This window comes from Lissotriton helveticus, chromosome 7, assembly GCF_964261635.1.
Source record: "Lissotriton helveticus chromosome 7, aLisHel1.1, whole genome shotgun sequence".
Taxonomy (NCBI): Eukaryota; Metazoa; Chordata; class Amphibia; order Caudata; family Salamandridae; genus Lissotriton; species Lissotriton helveticus.
The window spans coordinates 411,340,253-411,360,625 of NC_136068.1; the positions used below are offsets into that span (position 1 = coordinate 411,340,253).

Genomic DNA, 20,373 nt, shown 5'->3' on the forward strand with positions numbered 1-20,373 from the left:
GAGGCAGGATAAGAATTTATATCCAGTCTACAAGAAGATCAAAGACGATTTAGAAAAAATCGAATGAGGAACGCTAGGAAAAAATAGGTACTGTTTAGTAAAATGTAAACTTACTGGGGCCAGCAAAGGAGCCCTCGCCTGCCCGATCCTGGCCTGCATCCTCAGCACCCTCCTCCTGTGTCCTCTTGCCCTTGGGGGGAGCTGATGTACAACATGAAAGAAAGAAAAACCATAAAACATGGATGAGATTTTTCAACCAAATCAAACATTTCAAAAGAACAATAACAACATATTTTGGAAAAATAGCAAATAGATAGACAACTATTCCACGGGATCTATCTCATGTGGTATACTACGTTATTCGTATTGCCTGATTTGCGGAACGTTGACTTAGAAAGTTCCTATGTAACTCAATAAACAGACTACTAAAGAGGTTTGCCTAGGCCTGGCACTGCAGGCAGTAGTGCGCAACACGTGACAGACAAAGTCCATCCTGCTTGCAGATCAGTGAATACTCAAACTATCAATCCACCCGCCACCACCGCCACTATTTCTTCTGATAGCCATGTGACTGTCTAAAGGAAGGACACTGGACTTCAGTCTGTTGGGGCTGATTTATAAGTCCCTTGCGGAAGTTGCGGCTGATTTTCCTCCATTGTTGCGTGCCTTTTCTGACGCAGCGGCAGAACAAAAGACTCGCCATGGTGTTGGTGCGGCGTATATATTAAAAAAAAAAACACATATGGGCATATGGGCGATGCATCACGTTGTAAAGCCCTGCGCCATCAGGGGGCGTTCCGGCGCAAGGGAGGGCGTACCTGCGCAGGAACGAATCCTAAAAGTGGCTGAGGGAAATCTACAAGATGTCAATCAGTCATTTTTATGACAATGATGCATGACTCAAACCCTGCGCGCTTGAAGCCGACGTACGGCTTGATGCAGCATTGGGGAGATAGGGTACCCCAGAGCATTGCTGGAGCTGCGCCATCGTTGGCACGCAACTCCAGCAATGCGCTGCCTTTACGGCACAGATGCGTAAGGCTTCTGTGACGTTTTGGGCCAATGGGTGGTGGTGGCATGGCACACAATTACTGCCGCATCCCTGCTACTTTGCAGGGATGCGCCGGTAATTGAAAATATGACCCTTACTGTCTAGCATTACGCAGTTCTTTTCTTTACAGTACACTGATACATAATTTCTCAGGCCAATGAAATGCTTCTGAACACAACATACAAAACAAAGAAGCATAGTAGCAAGCAAGGCTACTGAGAAGGAGAGCAGTGCACCTGAAAATGAAATGCATAGAAGATTTTGAAATATAATTTACCTCAATGTAATCGGCAGCATTATTGCTCTTGGTAAAGAACAAAGATTTGCAAATAACAGAGCAGGATAAAACAGAGTAGTAAATGTACTACTACTACTACTCACCAAGCCCGGGGACCTCTACGCCGAGCGCGTCCAGCAAGTCCCGCTCCCGGTCCATGACATCGGTCCAGCGGTGGGTGGCCTGGTTATATGTGCACCGGACCCCAGAGATCTTGTACATGGCCCGGCACACCTTCTCCCACCGCTGGCGGCGCTCCCGGATGCCATAGCCGGTCGCGATCTTGCCGCCTCCCAGGATCGTCTTGGGGAGGCGGCGCTGGACATGGAAGATCAGTGCCGCCACTTCCTCCGCGCTGAAGATCTCCCTCGGGACCACTTGCTCCCCCCTTAAACGCCCGCACGGGAGCCGGGCACGGGGTGCGGGACCCTTCCCCTTCTCAGGGTGCTTCCCGGCTCCCTTTACCATGGTCTGGGCAGAAATAAACTTAAATGATAAAGAAGAAATAGAATAGTGAAGAAGAAAAGAAAAGAGTTTAAAAAAGTAGTTTAAAAGTAACTAAAAGCTGCAGAAAACACAAAAATATAGAGCTAGAAAAATAGAGGGTTAGATAATAAGTAAAATTAGATCAAAAAAACTTCAAACAAGCAAAGGATGGCAGAGATTGAGAGAGGATAGAGAAAGCATGCCCAGAACCATAGCAATGAATGAGAAACAAGATGGCCGCGCCCGTTCACGACCGCGTGGGTAAGTTCGCGCGAGATTTTCCTTGCGAGTACGCGCGAAATTGTACTCGCGAGCAGCACACTTTGCGAGATTACACATAGCGGGCGGAAACGGAATTACGTCACGCCAACAAGATGGCCGCGCCCGTGTACGACCGATAGGGTAACTTGGCAAACGAATAGCTAGAAGCGCCTCGCGAACACGCGCAAGATCACGCGAACATACACGTCGCAACAAAAACAATTTTGTATTCGCACGTATTCGCGGCTTCCGAAATCGATCTCGCACGGATTCGCGCCCCAAATAACGCGCGAAATTGCAAAAAAAACGATTTTAGCTAAAATGAAAGCAATGAGCAGGTGCAAAAGTTCAAACTTAACATTAGTAACATTCAAGGTAGTGCTTCCTGATGGGCCCCTCCAGAGTTTGCAACAATTCTATGACCCTGCTATGACCCAAACAGCAGGCTCATAGAATAGCACCATAAAGGTCCTGTAAAAAAAAAATTTCACTGCAACAAAAAGCAAATTACAGATAAGGAAGGAAGCAGGTGCCAGCCAGACTGGAACTTTCAAAATTACTGACACATTAATGAAACACAAATTAATTGATGGCAGTTGAAGAAGGGCAGGTGTGCTAGCTTTTTTCAACCACCATAATCTACAGTAATAAATAAACCTAATAGGTGCCTGTGAGGATGTACTAGAGGGTGGCATGGGTGTCCCAGAGGGTGGCAGTGGTGAAACAGAGGGTGCTGTGAACCTGTGATGATAAACCAGACGTAGAAACAACATAGTCGCGGCCGTTGCAAGCCGAAAAGTAAGTTCGCAATTGCGAACTTGTCCCAAAATCGGCGCGAACACGCGCCAACACAAAAAACGGAAAAATCCGCAAGTCCGCTAGAGTTCGCGGATCTTCTCGGATTGCGAATCCGTAAATACGCAAGTTCGCGGATTGCCAATCCGCAAAATCCGCCCATGCTTAGTATAGAGTTCTTCTCAGGAAAACCCTGCCCTAGTGTTTACCCAGGTAAGTACCCCACGTGCATGGGTATAGAAACCTGCAGCATGGAACACGCTCTGTGCGTTAAAACTGGGTTGTCTAGAGGAAGGTGAGTTTCTTGTAGTAGAGCAATATCTTAATTATGCCTGAGGTACACCAACACTTTCCTGGTTTTACAATGGTCATTCAATCGCTTACGTTCCAGGTCAACAATCGCATTCTATCGCCCAGAGGTCGTAAAAGAGGGGGACAGTTTCCCAGCTAAGTTCCTCTGGTGCCCACTGGCAAAAACACCTTTGAGAAGCCATTTTGCAATGAAATTCTCCTGGTAAGGATGTCAGGCACCATACTCTCACTGTGATCAATTTAAAACAAACAAAAAAGAATGACACCCAAAACAAAGATACCACCCCCTGCCCATGCCATGCAAACCCAAACTCAGAATAGTCGATATCACCCTTCCCCCCACCCATCACCCTTAAGAGAATCAGGCAACAGGTCATTTAGTGTGTAACACTCTGGCGCAGATGTTACCAAAGCACCACAATTCACACCAGAAAGAACAGGCAGTATGCCATGCCATCAGGTGAGGAAAAATATAACACTACTCACCATGTGGACCATGTATCCCCCAAAGGAGCAAAAGGATCAATGACATAAAAAAAAAACTTGGTGGACCTCCCACGAGCTGCAGATACAATCAGTAACCATACTTGTGAGAGTTTGGGTTGCTTCACTTCGCTGTTCAGTGGAAACTGCCAGCAGGGGATCACCGTTGCACACCCCTCGCAAATGGAGGACCCACCGACAGTCTCAAGTAGCTGAAGATTAGAAGGCTCAGCAAATAGAGGCCTGCTCAGTCCTGTTCCCACAGGACCCCGCCAGATGCCCCACCAGCTGCCTTGTCGAGTTTTTCTACTTCCATATTCCGCTCCTCCTTTTTAGAAAAGTCTTTCAGCGCTTTTTGCAGGGATTTGGAGTCCGAGAAGATTCTGGCCTTGCCATTCAGTATAACTCTCAGCCTGGCAGGGTGAAGCATAGTGTATTCTAAATTTTGATCACAGAGGTGGAGTTTCAGAGGGGTAAATTGACGCCTGGCTTCCAAGACCTTCATGGTAAAGTCCGGATACAGGAGGGCCGCAGAGCCCTCGTATTGCAGCTCCCCCAGCTCCCTGGCCCATTTTTCGGGCCACGTCCCTGTCCCTATAGTTTAACAGTTTCACTATTATCGGATGCGGAGGGACCCCCGGAGGGGCCGAGGGCCGAGTGAGCGATGGGCGCGCTCTACTACCCACATTTCCAAGAAGGTTTTGCGGCCTAGCAGAGAGGTTAAACATTTCTCTGCAAACTGTTCCATATTGCCCATTGAAGTGGATTACAGTAGGCCTGTTATACGGATGTTGCTCCTCCTGGACCTGGCCTCTAGGTCTTCTGCTTTATCCTGTAGTGCAGGGGTCTCCAAACCGGTCCTGGAGGGCAGGATCCATGCCAGATTTTGTGCATATCCCCATTTAGATACATGTAGTTATTTAAAAAATCTGGCATGGATCTGGCCCTCCAGGACCGGTTTGGAGAACCCTGCTGTAGTGCCAAGAGCGATTTAGTAATTTTTTTCTGGATCAAGTCGGTCTCCGATTGAGCCTCTTCCACCTCATACACTCGGTGCTCTGTCATGTCAATCCGCTCTGCTTGTTTGTATAGGTGCACCGACATTCTGTCCATTCAGAAAACGAGAGAGTTTATATTGCCATTGATATTTAATAAACTCTTTTGCACTGCAGCAAACATCTGCTTAATATCACTGGACTCTTCTTCTGGGGTTGTCTGCTTAGTCCTCCGAAAAGCGGGACCCCCCTGTCACCCTGGTTCTAGACCTCTTCTGGTCAAAGAGCAATTTTATTTGGGTCTTGTCTATCTTGCCCATTTTGCCGCCTGTAGGGGTACAACCATCAGCTGGAGCTCACTTGTGCTTTGATTTGGGGTATGTAGGACTCTTTAGGTCCACAACATTAAGCGCTGATTACTGTATCAGTCGCTATCTCAGGCTGTGTCAGAGTTAGCTGTCCCCTTCCTGTTATCGTTGGTTAGATTCCACTACCCTAGTTCTCTCCCACGTTCACAAGGGTCCCTTGACTCGGAGCACCACCAGAGTAGATATGGCATGCTGTGCAGGGCTGAGTGAAATAGTTAAGTACCTCCTCATCGTCTGGGACGCCCAAGGGCAGGGTTTAGCAAGAATCCGACTCCCCTATTAGCAGCAGTTGGGCCAGTAGCAGATGGCTCTCAGAGTCTCACAGGGTCCTGCTGTATCAATGACGCTGTTCTCCTGGGGCGACCGGCCGTCTCCCCCACTGGTACAAGGACGAGAAAACTCAGCTGTAATTAGGGGCAAAGGGCTTGGTCCCAAGGGCGATGCAGCATTGAAGTAGTTGCTGATGACCGGGGCCCCCCAGCTCTTTCCAGCACTCACACAGCAGGCCGCGCCGATGGAGCTAACCTCTGGAGCCTCAGCATGCAGCCCTCTCCGTCCTGTCCTGGAATCCGCTCACAGAGAGCTGCCAAAGGGAGCACAGAAGAGCCGCCCCGCAGCAAGGCCCCCACCCCGCGCGCTCAGACATGCCACCGGCACCAATCACATCGGGCAAGGCCCTAGGCAAAGTGGCACATGGCAGGGAGAAGCCGTTGGCGGCAGAAGCGTGCCGCGTCCACCAGAGGTCGCAATGTCCTAGGCATGGGTACAGCAAGGTTTTACAGGCCAGGAACTTTTAAAGCCACGTCTGCCAGTAACTCTGCATCCAGGTATCGGGCTGATGAGCGCATCTGGGGTTAGTGAGTTGCAGTGCGCCAGACGGCGGCTCAGGCCGCAATCGTGTTCTCCCCTCAATCCACGGGCACCCCCCTCCAGTCGTGGCACCGGAGGAAATCCTGAGCTTTACTCTTCTATCTCCATCCGTTTTGGGACCGGTAGCTACATCGGATGTGAGGATTCTTGATGAGTTGATAAGATGGCTTGCGGAGCTCTTCGTTCACGCGGCCATCTTGTGCTTTGGCAAGCTCAGCCCTCACCCTTTCCTGTACCTTACAATGCCATTTCTCTCCTTGTGGGCCCCATTTTCCCGGCTCTAGCATCCCCTTTTCCTCTTGTTCCAGGTGAGCCAATCTTAGCTTCTCTCTCGCGAACACCATTGCCTTCTCATCTTCCTCAGCCATAGGTTTCTGGACAGTCAACTGCAAGTGCAGGGTCTCAACAAGACTTAATCCGCCCCAGAGAATAACTCCTGGAGCCTTTGACAATAGTGCACCAGAAAACGGTGGTGATTATTGGGTTGAACGACCGTACAACGCAGGTAAATACATAGCATGCCTTTGCCAGGCATTTTTTATCACGCATGTTTTCACAGCGAATATGTATTTACAATCCATGCCAATACTACGCATTGTTTTAAGATTTAAAAACAATGTGTTTGTGGGGGGCGACCCCCCAACACCCCCAACTTACCTTAAATGCTTGGTATTGGCATGTGTTGTAAATGCATTTTCTTGGTAAAAATATGGGTGCTTAAAAATGTGTGATTAGGCACGAGGTAAAAACCTCATTGTAAAGGCTGTTTGCCGATTATTGCATTGGGGAAATAATGGACACCACATCTAGGTACAGAGGGTGTGCCTGTAGAAACCCTGTGCTAAGGGTCGAGGAGAACCTTATAACAAGGGACTTACATCCTGGGTTCCCATCATAGTACCCTTACCCTGTACTCATCACAGTTTATTCCCCCCACTTCAGTTTCTAACTGGTGTCTCACAAAATTTACAAGACTTCCTATTTAATGTTCTTGGGAGCCCTACATATTCTATCTAGACACAACTCCATCCCCTGATCAGAGTATAGGGTGTAAAGGTTTAACCACAGCTAGTCTTGTATGCCACATCAATGTGTCAGTCCTGAATGCAAGTTGAACTGACTGCTCTATTGTTGAAAGCTGGAACTGGCTTTTGCATAATTTACCACCGCTTCTCACCTATTGGCAGACCACTTTCAGGGGTCAATAGGGCTAGCAATGGTTTCTGAGCCTCAACAGTGGGGTTGAGGTAGTATGCCTCCGATGAGCAGGGGCTGGGGCTGGTGCAACTATGGCTCTGCAAACTGGGCAAAGTACAACCCATTCAGTACGTGATTCTCAATTGCAGTGATGTGAGACCCAGGTGCAAGTTTAACCCCTCTACAGCAAAGTGTTCTCAGTCTTTCACAGTTTACGTTTATTGTTCTCATCAGTAGAGGCTTAGCTGCTCACTTCATGATGGATTCAGTATTTTTAGGCAGCTGCACAACGTTGTCTCCATATGTCCTCCCTCCCGAATCTGGAACAACATGCAAAGTGGCAAGTCTCATTTATGGCTGCAGGTACCCACTCAGCTAATTCATCTTTTAATAGGTTGCTGTTGAACACCTCTGATGACTGTAGAAGGTGGTCTCATAAAGAAGGATGTTCGTCCACGCAAAAGCCTGGATCCCACAGGTGGGGAGCTGATCAGTGAGGTCCCTATTGGGCCAATCTTGTACTGGCCATGAACATGGCACCCTTCAAGGGTGGTGCAGGCATGCACAGGCGGATATCAACTGGACAACAAGGCCACAAAACTGCCTGACTTCTTTCATGCACAGCAGCTCAATTAAAGCACCCTGATTTCTCCGGTACAGGAGCTATGGTCAAGCCGTGGTTTCTTCTGTCATTGAGGTAAAGGTCAAGTCATGATTTCTTCTGGCCTCTGCAGCCAGGTAACCACCACTCCTTACCTGGTATGACACCAGTACAAGCCGTACTGACTTGGATGCCAGCCATTATGGGGCTTTGGCAATCTTCAGCTTACGGCAACAGGGCTTCGTCAGGAACCACAGGTGAAGAATTTTCAAACTACTGACACTAGGGTACAGAGGTTGCTCTCTCAAGTCCTCACCTTTTAGAAGATTCCATCAGCATGATGTTGGTGATTACCCTCTCTGCAGGGTCATCCCCATACTTTTTACCTATTTCCCTCACTTTTGGAGAGTTCTTTTTTGTTGGCCCTAGGACTGTGGGCACTTTACCACTGCTAATCAATGATAAAGTGCTTTTGCTCACTCCCCTAAAACATGGTTAAATTGCTTTAGTACCCAATTGGCATAATCAATTTACTTATATTTAATTAATTTGTAAGTCCCTTGTAGAGTGGTATACTATCTACCCAGGGCCTGTAAATGTAATGCTAATAGTGGATCTGCCACGCTTATTGTGCCACCCACTCAAGTAGCACCTTAAAACATCTATCAGGCCTTCCATTTAAGCCTGAATGCAGTTTCAAACTGCCATGTTGACTTCGTAAGGAAACCCCCTTGCCAGGCTTTAAACTTCCCTTTTATTACATATAAGTCACCCCTAAGGTAAGCCCTAGGTAGCCCTTAGGCAGGATACTGTGTATTTAAAAGATTGGACATGTACTTTTAAGTTTTACATGTCCCAGTAGTGAAAAGCTCCTAAACTGGTATTCGACGACTGTGAGGCTACATTAGGGATTCCTTATTAAATTTAGTAAGCTGGAATTTCCAAATGGGAGCAGGTTGTTATGTCTTATTTGGTATCTCTGTAAATGAATGAAAAACCTTTCTTAATGGCACAGTTAATTTTTTTATTACAATTTTGAAAATGGCACTTTTAGAAAGTTAAATAAACAAAGTGGTTAGGCTCATGGAGCCAGTGAAGCAGAGCCTGTAAACTAGTTTATTCAAACAAGAAATGCAACACTAACAAATCATTTGCAATTTTGCTTCATTTGTGGCTGCTTAAATCAATCGCAGCAGTCACCTTTTATTACTTTGTTTTTTTTGTTCTGTATATGAATATAATGCGACCACTTGTTGACGAACACAGAAAATCACGTACAGTTTGTCCACATAAATCAAAAACACAAACATACATCAAACAAGCCACAATAGACAATATTACTGCAACACAACTAATGACTCACAAGACACAACAAATATACAGTTCAAATTTATTTAAAATCCAAACGAGAGCTGAATAAACATTTCCAATGAAGTCTCAAATACAATTTAGAAATTCATTACATTGCTCTCATTGTCAATGGATCAAACACCTCTGTAAATGACAATTATAACAACCAGGATGAGGTTTTAAGAATTTGACATTTGATAATGCCCTGGATTACACTGTTATTTTCTCGATGTTATTTTTTCAAATCATGTAATTAATGTTTCATAGTGGGTGCACGAATAGTAGTCAATGCGTTTCCAACACTCTAAAGTTTTCTTAACAGGGTTCTCTTCAGGACAAGAAACTTGTGTCTGTTTCTCAAGAGTTCTGGTGATTATAGCACAGTCCAGGATTCAGTTGCACTCGCTTAGAAAACAACATGATTCATCAATAATATTCGGCTCGGCATCTAACGCAAAGAAATTGCATGATGGCACAATGTAGCTCACAGCAGCCCAGAGTAACACTTTCATTTTAACAAACAAACAGCAACTTTTAGAAAGTTGGCATTTTTCTGCCTTTAGCCATTTTGTACCTGGAGCCTGTCCTGGGTCACATGATTGGGTTTAACTGACAGACTTTGTGAATTGCTCCCAGACAGTCACACAATAGAGGGTTTAGGGGTGCCTGGATGGGCCTTCTGCTGGCAGGATGAGCGGGTGGCGCTGAACAAAGCCCCACTAGCAACTATTCCGAGAGTGCTCTGCCTTCTCATAAAGGAACTATTACCACAACATTGTCACCACAGCCAGCTTGGAAACAGGGCAGGGGAGTCAGGAAATTCCAAGCACTTTAAAACCACTGCATAGAAGCTTCTCCCACCTTAAAGAAGGAGGGCCCCAGGGTTTAAAAAGGGTATTTCAGACACCAACGCTTCAGTACACTTCTGGACCTTTGGATACTCTGACAGAAAGAAGGACTGCTGTGCTTCTGAAATGATCTCCACTCTGCTAGACTGCTGACCTGCGTCTGTCTTTCTGAATTGTTGCCTTTCTGCCTTGCTTCCCTCTTACCTGGGGACGAACAACTGGACCTGCAACTTTATCTTGAACCCAGGACTACCTGAGTGAATTCAAGGACTAGTGTGCTGGCCTCCTGATTTGAGCCTAAGGGACATAAAAAGCTCCCCAACAACCTTCACCAGCACCTGGACCCAGCTGAAGTGAGTTCCTGACCCCCAGGTGGTGCGCCTCAGGTTCTGGAGCCTTGGTGTGGCATCTGAGAGCTGTATTGAAGTTTGGGGGATCTTTGCGGCCCTGAACCAGCCCATTTGCACCACGATCTAGTCACCTACACCACCATTCAATGAGAAGCTCCCGCAGCTGCCATTTCATGCTACAGAATCGTCCGCTTGCGGGAAATGCTAACACGATGCTTCAGCAACACAGCCATCCACGACGCCTGGCCTCCTCTTCGTGTTACTCCGGCAGCCTCCTGAGATGCTTTCCCTGCTTCTTGTGGCCCCCTCCACTGCGAAGGGGACTCTTGACACTGATTTGAAAAGGTAAAATTTCAGCAGGGCCAATCTGGAGACTGTAGCCGACTGCATTCCAACGCAGTCAGCCTAATTATTTTAACTTTGGCCCAGTCTAGCGAATCCAGATATCCATAGTTGGTGCTTTGTGTTTTTTGTAGCTATTTTTACTTTTTTTTTACTTATCTTTAAAAATTAATGTCCCTAGCACTGCTGATTGGATTTTTGTCATTTTGGTGTCAAATAATGTATTTACTGTGTTTTCAGTGTATTACCGTTTGTGTGCTGCATAAATACTTTACACGGTGCTCTAAGGTGAGCGTGACTGCTATTTGTGCCAAGCTACCCAGGGTTAGGCACAGGTTAATTTAGTGACTCTTTGTAGTACACCCTGCAAAGAGGGATTGTAGCTGGTGCTGGACCAGGGTTCACACCCCAGTCAATCAACAACCCAATTTCTCACAATTGGGTTCACAGTGCACCTTGCTCTTCGTGGACATTCACCCTCCAGCATAGTTGGCAGGCATTGTCCCTCTCCCAGCAGGCAATCTGGCTTCTATGTGCTTCATGTCAGGTAAACAGATTTTACAGCAAGGGATAGGCTTATCTGATGTCCCCTCACCTCTAGGAAGCAGGCTGTCAGGTAGACCCCAATTCGGGTTGCACAGCATTCTTCTCAGTACTCTGTGGGGCACTCCCTCTTGGTCATAGCGGACTTAGAACTGGAACAAGTGGGGCTGTACATTCAGAAGTGGTTTATGTGGTTCTCATTTCAACTGTCCTTTTCAGACTGAGATCCTGTCACCTGGCTCTTGCATCGGTCAAACGCACATTTAAGGTCAGGATGGGCTTTTCATCCTTTTCTAAAGCAGCTGCTGTCCTTTGGAACGTACCCCTTGATCTTCACCTGACAGATGATCATCGACTGTTCAGGAAAAAATTTAAAACCACGTTGTTGCCCAGATAATGATCTTACAACGATAAACCTGAATTGCACTAATTCCCGTCCTAGCGCAGTGATGTCCTTCGTGATGATTCATGCGCTCTATAAATATATTAAAAACAAACACAAATACAGCAGACTTGTCTCCAGCCTGATAACCTCAACAGAGGCACAAATGGGCATGAGGTTTCTGCACCTGGCTGGCACCAGTCATCTGAAGAATAGGTTCATGGAGAGACAAAAATGTGGGCCTCTTCTAATGAGTCCCCATGACTTTGTACATCAGAGTCTCCAGTCCCACAATTCATCCCCACCATTCACCAAATAGCAGTGATTCAGGTAAACTAATCTGTAGCCCCTGGCTCAGTAAAATACCTAATTGAATTTATAAAGGAGTCTTGTCTCCCCATCCCTCACTTAAGTGTTTAGGTTTCCTCACTCCAGTTTGACAGCAACTTACTTCCACTGTCTGTGGGAAAACTCACCTTCATGCTGTGCAAAAGGCCAGGCCATCGGTATCTTCAGCCCTCTATTACTCTAGTTCACTCACCATGCAGGCTACACAAACAAACATGCACAACATGCACTTGGGATGTAGTGATTGGAGCTGGGCAAGCGCACAGAAACTAGTTAGTCAATACAAAGTTTATTGTGTAGATTACTTAAAACCAAGACAATATAAAACATTTAAAAGGCATATTAGGATGAGAAAAAAAGAGAACAATGGATCCTCGCAATAGCTTTTACATAGTGCCCAAAGATAATATAATAGCAGTTTTAATTACATTTTGGGTGTTTGGCTATTTAAAATCTGTTATTAGAGAGCCGGTTTGGATTTTTTATAAAGAAAGTAAAAATAGTTTAAAATCAACCACAAAATTGAGTAAATACATAGCAAATGTTAAAACTCAATTGCTAGGGGGTCAAACATTACTATGCCTAATGTCTAGAATACAGGAACTAGGAATTATCAATCCACAAACATCTCTATGCTTTGTTGTGTGTTTTTAAGAAGGTCCTGCACAGCTTTGAAAAATGTGCCTATTCTTGCCAATTCGAGGGAAACCATGGTACTAAAGGTCCAGTTCATTGCGTTGTTGCATGTTCTTATGCCGTGAGTTAAAAAAAAAGTGGCTTTAATAGTGTTCGCCGGAGTTCGAGCAACGTCGGACAGCTGCAAAGTAGGTGTAAGCAGGTCTTTGCAGCCAAAGAGTCTGCACTTGACATTCTTGGAACACATTGGCCAGTTGGGGTTGAAGTCTTTATTGTGTAATGCCAACATCCTGACTGCCAAAATTTGGGTCAGGCAAGCTTTCCAGATTGTGCAATTGAGTTAAAAAAAAAATGTAAAAATGTAAATTGATACTTGTATAGCACACTACTCACCCGCAAGGGTCTCAAGGCACTTGTACGAATACCGCTGTGGAACCCATCCTGGCTTTCCCTGTGAGGTGTCCACTCCTGGGCACCCCCAAGGTGGAGGCCAGGCATCCTTAGCGTTGTGGGGGCTGTTGCGGAGATTAAGCAAGCTATTGCCCAGAGTTGCAGAGTGGGACTCCATGATTGGAATAGGCACCGAGGCGAGAATTATCAGGTCCAAGGAATTTTTTGAGCCCAAGACCCGCCGAGGCAGGGAATTGAACCCTGGTCCCGGGCTAGACCTCTGCATCAGGGTCTGCCGCTCTAACCATTGAGCCATCCAGATTGAGTCTGGAGGCCAACTTGGATGTCGTTATTGTATGATTGTGCCAGGGCCCTTAGTGGCGGGGTGGACTTAATATTTTCCAAGTCTGCAGACTTCGAAAGGAGTTTATTCTGTTTTTCAATATGCTTTTTACTGCAGTATGCATGAGTAATGGAGTGTTTAAGATGGTCAAGTCGATGTGAAGGGTGACTGCTGCCGTTGTTAGATAAGTGGACCGAGGGTTATTGTTATGTTTGAATATATTTTGCAAGATAAATTTCAAGGTTCCTGGAGTCGCCGTGGTGCATCTATAAAAGTACTTTAGCAAGGACCCCATACTAGACCACGCAATACCCTTCCAGGCAAATTCAAGTCTCACCAAAGGTCCCGTGATATAATAAGGCAATTTGAACACTCTTTTATAGATGTTTAGGTGTAGTTGTTTGATGGTTTTAATGAATTGACCTGGAAAGGCCTCATTGCCATAAGTGGTTGCAGATGGTAATACGTCCCTGAGCACTTTTCTGATTGGGGTTGAAGTTGGGCTTTCAAGGGCTGTGTGTAATTGGCAGAGTCTAGTTGTTATCAGTGCCGCCTGATCCTTTAGTTGCGCGTATGTGCTGTGGATGCGCCATTTGCAGAGAACCATGTGCCCAAGTAGTTCTAGGATTTGGCTCCTGAGATTTTTAAGAGACCCAGGGACCAGTTGCTGCTTAATTGTTGTAGCATCCTTCCGAAGGATAACAACTTTGTTTTAGAGTGGTTTACTGTCATCGTGTTTGCTATGTTGTATAGGTGCACAGAGTTTAATGCTCTCTGGAGTCTTATTTTTGAGTTGTCTAGCAGGTCTATGTCATCTGCGTACTTTAATATTGTGATCTTAGTTTTGCCACTTTTTGGAGGGATCTAATTAGCATTGTTGAGTGCCCGGGACATGTCCGCTGTGTATAAGTTAAACAACATTGGTGCAAGGACACACCCTTGCTTTAGCCTTTGGTTGGTGGTGATCTTCCTGGTCACCACAGTGTCTGACACCTTGACCCTCACCCAAGTTGATGAATATACTGATATAATGGCGTTAAGCAGACCACTTGGGATTCCCCACACCTGGACTTCACACAAGTGGTCCAGTAGGCATTCGCTCCAGTGACGTAAATAAAAAAGGTCTGCAAATAACTATGGATTCACTACCACTCTATTGCTCAACCTATCATAAGGACAGCAATCCACGGTCTGTCAATGAGAAAGCTTTGATGTCAAGGAACAGGCATAGGCCTCTGTGCTTAGCCTTAGATTAGTGTGACTTCGGGGCCAAACTCAAAACCAGAATACCAGATACAACAGTTGGGCACTTAGGGCAGCGGAACACAACTGTACACCATGTAGGGGGCATTCCTGTCCCATAAATGATTGTCCCTGTGTGAGTTAAGGGTGAGGGGTGTGCCTCTGTGACTACATGGTGAGGGTTTTGCCAGTTTGAGGGCAGTTTCAGAGGTGTGCCTGTATCACTGGAGAGTGAGGGTGCAGCTTTGTAAGTTTTCAGTAGGCAGTGAGCTTGTGAGAGTGCAGGGTGAGCAATGTGCGGTGTGTGTGGTACGCTTTGTGAGTACAGAGTAAAAGGAGTGCCTGCATGAGTATAGGCTGGGGAGCAGCCTTGTATGACTGCCGGGTGAATGAAGTGCCTGTGAGTGCAGGGTGTACCTGTGTGAGTGTAGGATGTACCTGTGTGAGTGTAGTATGCTTGCTGTACCTATGTTAGGGAAGGTGAGCAGTGAGGCAACATGATTGCAAGCTGGGTAATCTACCTGAGAGCTTGGGTCCAATGTGTATAATAAGTGCAGGGTAAGGGGAAATCTGTAAGTGCATGGTGGGGGGAGTATGTGTGAGAATGCATGGTGTGAAGGGAGCATCTGCATAAGTTCAGGACATTTGGGGGGTGTATTTATGATTTCAGGGTAAAGGAGTGTCTAATGTTATCAGGCTTAGAAAGTGTCTGATTGAGTGCAGGTTTAAAGGATTGCCTGTGAGTGTAGAGTGATTAGTGTGCCTGTGTGAACCCATGCGGGTGAGGGCAGTGTCTTTATGAGTGCAGGGTGAGTGGAAGCAGAGTGGATGATATGTTTGTATGAGTTAATTTTCTGATGATGAGCCTGTGTGAATGCAGGGTGAGCAGAACGCCTTTATGAGTGTATGGTGAGGGGTGTACTTGTGTGAGCCCAGTGTAAGGGGTGCTGCTGTGTAAATGTGATATAAGGGGGGTATTGCTGTGTGAGTTTAGGCTGACAAGTAAGTTTGTGGGTGCAGGGAAGGTGAGTGTCTATATGAAAAAATGGTGAGTGGTGGCCTGTGTAAGTGAATGGTGTAACTCCGTGAGTAAGGATGAGCAGGATGCCTGTGTAGGTGTAGGTGCAAACTGAGTAGTGTACTTGAGTGCATTGCATCAGTGTTGTGAGTGTGGTAAAAGGCAAGTTAATGCATGAGAGTAAGGTGAGGGGAGTGAGGGGCTGTCTGTACAAGTGCTGGATGAGGGAAATCTCTGTATGAGTACATGGTGTGAGGGGAGCGTCTGTATGAATGCATGGTGTGAGGAAGGATCTGTATTAGTGCAGGGTGAAGGCCTTGTTTGTATGAGTGCAGGGTAAGATGAGTGCATTTATGAGGGCATGGTAAGGTGAGTGCCTGTGTGAACCCAGTGTGAGGGGTGTTGCTGTGTCAACACAGGGTACGAGGTGTTGCTGTGTGAGAGTAGGGTGAAGTGGTAGCAGTGTGAGGCAGTGGAGGTGTGTGTCTGTATACGTTTATAGTGAGCAGTGTTAGTGCAGGGCGATTGGTGTGGCCACGTGAGTCAGAATATTTCATGTGCCTATGTGAGTGCAAGCTCAGTAATGTACCTGAGTGAATGGTCGCAATGTTTATTATGACCCCAGAGTAAAGGGATTGTCTATATGAATACAGGATGGAGAAGTCTCTGTAAGAGTGCAGGTTGTGAAGGGATTGTATGTGTGCATGGGGTGAGGGGAGGTCTGGTATATGCACATGAGTGTCTGTATGAGTAAACGATAACCAGTGTATTTGCATGGGTGCATGGGGAACAGTGTGCTTGTGTGCCGGTGTGAGTGCACTGTTAGCGATGTGACTGGATGGGAGTAGGTTTCCAACATATCACTATTAAGTGGTTGACTTGGGTGCCCACCGACGTCAAAGTCAGCAAAAATGCAAGAACTGAAAATGCCACTTGGTTCTACTTACCTTTACATGCAAGCAAGATTGATTTGCATTATCAGTGCTTGTTTATAGCAGTCTTTAAGTCTCTCAAGATCATTGTATCTTCATTGTATCTTATTGTAAGCAGGGCCACTGGAATTATGCGTCAGGAGAGGGTAAAATTAAGCAGCAGAGTTGAGTAAATTATGCAACAAGAAAAGGCAAATGATGCGGCATAGTGTGACATATTTTGTAACAGTATTACTTCATTATTTCGTCCGTTTTTAAACTTGGTAACACTGTGTGGGTGTTGGTTGCAGATCATTAGTACCAGTTTAGGACCAGAATATAGCAATAAAGAACAGAAATTTGACCAGTCCAGCCCTCTAAAGGACCTTTCATTGGGCAGTAACATGAGTCGCTGCACTTCGAGTCACTTTTGAACCGTTTCAGCTAGAAACAAATGTTTTTTTTTGTTAAAATCTGCAGGTTATGTGGCAAATGCGGCAAATCTATAACTATGGAAAATCGCTGCGGTCGCACTATGGCATTCCAGTGATCCTGATCATACTATACATTTCGGAAAAAAAAAGAAAACGTACCTTGAGGCCGGGTGCCACATCTTCTCTGCTCTCCTGCCTCCGACAGGAACAGGAAGCAGGCAGCCAGGCTCCTTCCCCTAAGCCAATCACAAAGCTGCAATCCAGCATTGTGATTGGTCCGAGCGCCGTGACAGCCAGAGGCTGGAGAGGTGGGCATGTTCTGCCTGCGCAGAGAAGGGGAAAGTGCGCACAACTGGTTTGGGCGGCCCGAGAGGCCCGACCAAAGATTTATTGCGTACTCAGGAGTGGTCAAACCACCCCTCCCCTGCCCTGTTCTTTTATTATCATTTTATATTTTTGCTTCTTGCACTGCGAGAAAGCAGTAGGGTGATGGCGTGCTCCTCTGCCATAGCGGAGGAGCCGCCACTGGTACTGGATCATGAAGGTATTGACAGAAATAAAGTGGAGACAGTGTTCCTTGTTGCCTCTAGTCTTTGCTTTCTTTACTTTTTCACTCCTTGCCCTTAGCAACAAATAGGAAGCTGCTAGGGGCTATAGATGGGAAAAATGTTCAATCCTGTGATGCAACTGGACGGTGAAAAGTGTATAATGTCACATCCGTGCTCTATGAAATCTAAAATGTCTGCCAGTATTGACGTGTTTTTAGCTTTCAGCCATTTGCTAAATAATGTATGCCCAGTTCTTGGACTGCAAAAGGGAAAACCTGAAAATAAAAGCGTCTTAGATTTATCATCTTGGCACGGTAAATGGCTGAAAGAACATGAATCTAAGCAGATCAGCTGGTGGAGAAGCGTAGTTACAAAGTAATTACCTAGTAAGTATTTTAAGCCACAGTTGCTGGCAATGACAGCTGGTAATGGCTGCCCTAAACAACATGGATCCCAACAGTAGGATATGACTCATAATGAGAAAGTGACATTCACTCATTATTTTCCTCCAGTCCTACCTTCCAAGAGGCTGAAATGCCATTAAGGTTTTACTACCTTAAATATGTACATGACTATATTGTAACGATATTCCTACCCGGACACTTAAAGATGCACACTGTAATAAAGCACAACCACACAGAGGGCCCTATTCACAAAGGAAATTCAGTCATAAACATGTTTACGACTGAATTTAAATGTGTTTGCCTTTCTGAAATCCAAAAAGGGATTCATAGCTGGAATATTTGTATTTACTGTTGCAGATTTCTCCGCTATGAGTGCAGAGAAATGTGCAGTGGTAAATCTCACTCGTGGGGTAAGGCATGGGTGTTCTAATACGTGGTTTGCCATTGACGATTGTGACCTTCCACAAACATGTTAGTTTGGGACCTCAAGTATCTCCCCTTACAGGCTGGGAAGGGGAATTGTCAACCCCCCCCCCCACCCCCACCCCACACACACACAGGTAAGATGGGGGTGTAGGGGAAGGGCTTTGTCGATGGGGAAAAATGTTTTTCCCGCAGTCCAAATAAAATTCACTTGCACAGGAGGCAGAATTCTGTGCTATGTAGAATTCTACATTGGGGAATAGAAACGTTAGACATTCCTCCTACTGGTGCTTCTAACAACCTATGCCTAGCTCAACTTTCAAGATGTAGGATGGGAACGTTTTAAAATAGAAAAAAACCCAGAAATGAACACACAGGTAGAGATGTAAATCTCTGCCAGTAATTTTCTGTGCCGGTGGTCATGAATAGGGCACACTTTATTTGTGCATACGTTTTAATGCACACAATTTAGCGGTGGCTACAAGTGCACACATTTCCGTTATCTTCGGCTATCTTGTTTCATTTCAAAAGTGGGCTCGTTTGGCTTGTTTGTTGGTTGGCAATTCATCATTATACATTTGTCAGTAAGTAACTTATAACGTACATGTTTTTCAACTGGAGCCATTGTAGCATTTTAGTACTGTACTGCCCCTGGTCCTATGTGCCTCTAGGGCTGCCCTAAATGCAACAGACACTTCAAGAGTCAAATGGCACACAAAAAGAAAGTGCCTACGCTACTCATTATCCTGCACACACACACACACACACACAGGCACATTTTCTCTCACTTGAGGTAAATCTGCAAACCACTGACCTATCTTGAACATCAGACTACTTTACATTTTGGTGATCGGTCAGTAATAACTGAAAATGTGCATTCACCAATAAACCACAAGTAAACAAAGAAATCTGCTTCACTGCTTCATCGCACCTTAACCACACATTATGAGACTCCGAGTGAAAGGAGGAAGACACTGTTTCACTGTAAGAAAGATACTCACGAAATGGACAGGAAGTGGTCCATGCGGTCTGTGGGGGGATCGAGGGGCCCTCTTTGCTGAGCATCTGTTGAACGAGAGATCGATATTTAAGTAAGTGAAGAAGAAACAAAAAACAGAGCTGGTGGATTCAAAGGCAGAAAGCAAGCGTTCCTTCAGCATACAGAGAATAGATACCGCCGGGCATCAGTGAATCTTTCATACACACAGAGAAGTGGGCCTACAGAATAAGAGCATGACAGACAGCAACTCTTCAAACTTTCACCACGTACAGGCTAAGTTCAGGAGAGGAAGCAGCACTGCGAACTTCTACCACACACAGAATACATGCAGGAGAGGCAGTAGTAGTTCAAGCTTTACTGGATAGGTAGCAGCAGAGCAAGCTTCCACCACATACACAATAAGCGCAAGTGAGGCAGCAGCAGTGCAAGCTTCCACCACATGCACAATAAGCGCAAGTGAGGCAGCAGCAGTGCAAGCTTCCACCACATGCACAATAAGCGCAAGTGAGGCAGCAGCAGTGCAAGCTTCCACCACATACACAATAAGCGCAAGTGAGGCAGCAGCAGTGCAAGCTTCCACCACATACACAATACGTGCAAGAGAGGCAGCAGCAGTGCAAGCTTCCACCACATACAGGATAGGTGCAGGAGAGCCAGCAGCAGAGCAAGCTTCCAGCACCTACAGAATAACAGCAAGAGGCAGCAGCAGTGCAAGTTTCCACCACATACACAATAAGCGCAAGAGAGGCAGCAGCAGTGCAAGCTTCCACCTACTGGAGAGGCCTCGGCTGTGCAGGCTTCCACCACATGTAGAATACATGCAGGAGAGAAAGCAGGAATGCAAGCTTCACATGAGAGGCAGCAGATGTCCAAGTTCCCACCTCATACATAATAAGGGGAAGAGAGGCAGCAGCAGTGCAAGCTACGTTCGTACAGAAAAGGCACAGGTGCTCGTCTGAATCCCACAGGCTCAGGTGATGCTCTAAAAACCTGTCCACTACCAGACTGTGGCATTTACTACGCAAAAAGTGTTTTCTTAGGAATCCAAAAACTGGAGCAACCACAGAGCACATTCACTCACTGCAGCCACGCCATGGAAAGCGCTTCGCTCTTATTGAGGCAGTCACACTCACTTAGGAATCAGTTTAGAGTGCAACTAAAAAAT

The 20,373-nt window shown here is 46.0% G+C and overlaps 1 protein-coding gene across 2 annotated transcripts in view; it reads right to left on the reverse strand.

The window, feature by feature from the left end:
• The window catches only part of LAT (linker for activation of T cells), a 606,746-nt gene that overhangs the window by 62,845 nt on the left and 523,528 nt on the right, over window positions 1-20,373 (reverse strand). For both annotated transcript variants that reach the window (XM_078652287.1, XM_078652288.1), the window contains one exon: window positions 19,210-19,273. In XM_078652287.1, coding sequence (XP_078508413.1) covers window positions 19,210-19,273 — 64 coding nt within the window. The remainder of the gene's footprint in view (window positions 1-19,209; window positions 19,274-20,373) is intronic.